General features: G+C 58.1%; 2 protein-coding genes across 2 annotated transcripts in view; one reads left to right on the top strand and one right to left on the bottom strand.

The window, feature by feature from the left end:
• Window positions 1-1,561: 1,561 nt before the first annotated feature.
• The window catches only part of LOC102032890 (feather keratin 1), a 6,578-nt gene continuing 4,476 nt past the window's right edge, over window positions 1,562-3,663 (top strand). The window contains exon 1 of the mRNA XM_031059104.1: window positions 1,562-1,595. The gene's annotated coding sequence lies outside the window, so the exon portion shown is untranslated. The remainder of the gene's footprint in view (window positions 1,596-3,663) is intronic.
• Window positions 2,207-2,512, bottom strand: LOC102033055 (feather beta keratin-like). The gene has a single exon (XM_005423613.3). The coding sequence runs from the start codon at window positions 2,510-2,512 to the stop codon at window positions 2,207-2,209; it is 306 nt and encodes a 101-aa protein (XP_005423670.1).

Below are 3,663 nucleotides of genomic sequence, written 5' to 3'. Positions count from 1 at the left end.
GCCGTAGATGTTGCTCCCTGTGACTCCAAGGCCTTTCAAGCCTTCTTAGACATCATTTATTCATCAGAGAGACTTCATGGGTTGGTTTTGAACTTTCTTTGGGATCTCACATTGCCTTTGGAAGAAATGATCTCGTTTCTCCTGCCTTCCACCTCTTTCAGCATCGCCTGGAGGTCTCCGATCAGCAGAACAGGACAGTTCCAGAAGGAAGGACGCTGCTTTCCCAACAAATATTATTTCCTAACAAATATTAGTCAGGGTCATTATCTTGCAGAAAACACTCCCTAATGAGAACATCTGACTTCAAAATTCTTCCTTCCCCCATTCCTCAGGGCCATTCCTCCACTCCTTTCCCCCCCCTGCCTCTGACCAGCCCCTACACCCGGTTCCAAACACTCGGGAATGTTTCCAAGCAGGACGCAGGGAGCAGCTGAGGGCGGGCAGTGCCCACAAACCCAGCCTGGGCGGCAGCAGGGGCCAGGATGTCCCCAGAGATGGGCAAGGGAAGGATTCCACGCTCCGAGCTGCATTCCCTGGGGCAAGGGCAGAGCTGGTGTCCCAAAAAGTGGTGACAGCCCCACCCAGGCACCACCGTGACACCCCTCAGGGCAAATGGGGCAAAACTCCTGTCCCAGCGAGGCCAGGGCTCCATCAGAGGCAGAAAAATCCTAAATCCCAGAGGTCCAAGCCAGATTCCTCATCCAGGAGGATGAAGGGAGCTCTCAGGTTGACAGGAGAAGTTTCTCCAAACAAACACATTCAGGAGAAAACCCCCAGGTGTGACAGGGCTGATCTAACAGAGAGATTTCCTTCAGAACTCACACACACCACGTTTCCATCCAGGCATTTCCACTTAAATCCCTTCCACAGGCAAAACACTGAATGCAACAAAGGCATTTCCAGCCTTGTCTCCTTCTGTCCCACCCAGCCCACCCCACTGAGGGTCTCCATGAAGCCCTGGGTGTCCCCACCCACCCCAACCTCTCAGGGGTGTCCTGGGGGTGTTGTCTCCCTTCCCTGGTTCCATTTTGACCCTGTTGCTCCAACGTGCCCTCCTGGCTCAGGCAAGGACGGGAGGGCATTTCCACAGCACATAAAGAGACAGAGGAACTCGGCAGGATGGATTTATTTCAGACACTGAAGCCCCAAACAGGGCAGAGGAGCAGCCTTTGACTGTCACCAGGTGGCTGCAGGGCCAGGCACACCCCATTCCCTGGGGAGAAACACTCCACAGAATGCAGGAAAACAAAACTGGGCATCACATTGACTTTGGCAGCTGAGCACATGTCCCTTCAACTCGTTTGGGGTTTCCTCTACATCCAGGGCTGGGGAGAAGCACTGGAGGAGGGAAGGAAAAGGTCCAGGGGTAGGTGGCAAAACACAACCATGGCCTTGGGCAGGAGGGTGAAACTGGCACAGAAACATTGGGTCAGTGGCTTGGCTCATCAGCTGGAAGTTGTCCAACCTCAGCCTGGCTCAGATGTCCCCTGGGGCACCTCCTGGTCACTCTGTGCACACTCACACAAGGCCACACGCCCTCAGAGGAGGGATCACGGTCCCTCTGTGCCCATCACTGTCCCATGTCCACGTCACACACCCACCCTCAGCACATCCCCAACCTCAGATGTCCCCTGGGGCAATCCTGGTCACTCTGTGCACACTCACACAAGGCCACACGACTTCCACTGCCCCATGGCACTTCCACTGACTGCGGCCTTGGAGGTTCTCACCTTGCCCAGGTGTGAGAAAGGTCCATCCATGGCCTTTAACCACCCAAACACCCCCAGGGCATCACCCCCACCCATGGAGCAGCTGAGCTGCACATCCCAGCAGGGCAGGAACTCCAGGAGACTCCAGTTCCAATGCAGAGTGAACTTTATTGAGTGTGAAGACAGAACCAAAGCAGGGCTGGGCAGGCAGGCGTGGCCAGCAGTGGGACACACGTCTGCCTGGCCCGGGCACGGGGCCAGCGGGAGCAGCAGGACCCCGGGGCTGGGCTGGGCTGGGGCTGAGCCCCTGGGCCAGCAGAGCAGGGCACGGCAGGGCCCGGGGAGGCGCAGGAGAAAGCAGGACAAGCAGAAGCCTCAGGTGGGCACGTTGGCCTCCCGCCTTGGCAGGAGGGGCCCCGAGGCCTCTGGAAAGGCTGGCCAGCAGCTCCAGGGGACACTTGGCCTGGCGAGGCGCTCGCTGCGCGTGCGGCCCGGCTCTAGCAGGGCAGGCACCTGCGGCCGCAGTAGCGGCCACCGAGGCCGGAGAGCCCCGAGAGCCCAAAGCCCCCCGAGTTGATGGGGACCCCGGACTCGCTGAGGATGCTGCCCACAGCGGCGGAGGGGGAGGATTCCCCGGCGGGGGTTTGGGGGAAGGAGCTGAGGATGGGCCCGGGCAGGGTGACCACCACGGGGGACGGCTCGATGATGACCCGCGAGTCCTGGCACTGCCGCACGCAGGGCTCGTTGCAGCTGTTGGCCAGCGGGGTGGGGCCGCAGGGCCGGCACAGGTCGTAGCAGGACATGGCTGGGGCTGGAGGAGAACCTGCAGAAGGCACAGGCAGAACAAGAGGCACGGCCTCAGCAGGAGAAGGAGCCGAGGCCAAGGGAAGGGACGGGGAACAGGGAGGAAGGAAGGATCAGGAGCCCCATCCCCAGGGCTTCCTGCAAAGAGCCCAAGAGCTTCTCCCAGCTCCTCCAGTGAGCCGAGGCTGGGAGCAGGATCTGGGAGCAAAGTTCTCAGCAGGAGCTGCACAGCAGCAAGGCCAGGGATGAAGGCAAAGACAAAGAGAAGGAGGAGAGTGAGGCAAAGGCCCTTGCAGCTCACCTGTGTCACCACGGAGGAGAAGGCAGGAGAAGTGGATGAGGGATCCTCTCTTACTCTGCCTTTTATACTGTCCCACACAGCCCCGGGCCCACGGGCACCCTCAGCACATGGAACATGTTTCCCAAGCTCATCCTGCATGCAAAACATCCCCATTAGAGAAATGGGGACACTGCAATGCTGCTTTTTCATTTCCCTGTGCAAGACATGCCCAGTCAGCCTCCCAGGCTCCTTTCAAGTGCCAGGATTAGAGGCCAAAATGTGTCTGGGGGCAGTGCCACGTCAGCAGGGCCGGGTGATGCAGCCGGTGTTGGGGACTGTCCTATTTCACCAGGGCACTTCAGGCCCTTTGCCCTCCAGGGCCTCACTTTAGGACTCCCAGAATGGTCAGGGCATTTTTTTCTGGCATCCCTAAAATAACAAGCCATGCTTTAAAATGTTTTTTCTGTGGCAGGAGTCACCTCATCTGCTGGGTAACCAAATACTCGAGTCCAGCAGAGCTGGGTGTAAACTTCCCTGCCACCTTGGACACTCTGAAGAATCAGGGATTTATCATCCAGACACATCCACACGCTCTTTGCCCTTCCATGCCTTCACAGAGAGCCCCCAGCACCCTCAAGTCAACAGGAGGATGTTTGAAAAGCAGAAAGTCCTCTCCAACACACCCCAACTCTGCTCCCACCAGCTCCACCCAGCACCAAGTGTCCTTGTCGGGCCTTTCCCACTGCTCCTTCTCCATCTTCTCCATCTCCAAATCTCCAAAACCCTTCTGGGAGCCTACACCGAAACTGAGCACCAGGCAGTGGAAAAAGCCTGCAGAGCTCTCCAAGGAGACATCAAAACACATCAGAA

This window comes from Geospiza fortis, unplaced genomic scaffold (assembly GCF_000277835.1).
Source record: "Geospiza fortis unplaced genomic scaffold, GeoFor_1.0 scaffold361, whole genome shotgun sequence".
Classification (NCBI taxonomy): domain Eukaryota; kingdom Metazoa; phylum Chordata; class Aves; order Passeriformes; family Thraupidae; genus Geospiza; species Geospiza fortis.
This window is presented reverse-complemented; position numbering and strand designations above follow the sequence as displayed.

Excerpts from the sequence above, each read along its gene's own strand:
- LOC102033055 (XM_005423613.3), bottom strand. The coding sequence starts at position 2,512 with ATGTCCTGCTACGACCTGTGCCGGCCCTGCGGCCCCACCCCGCTGGCC.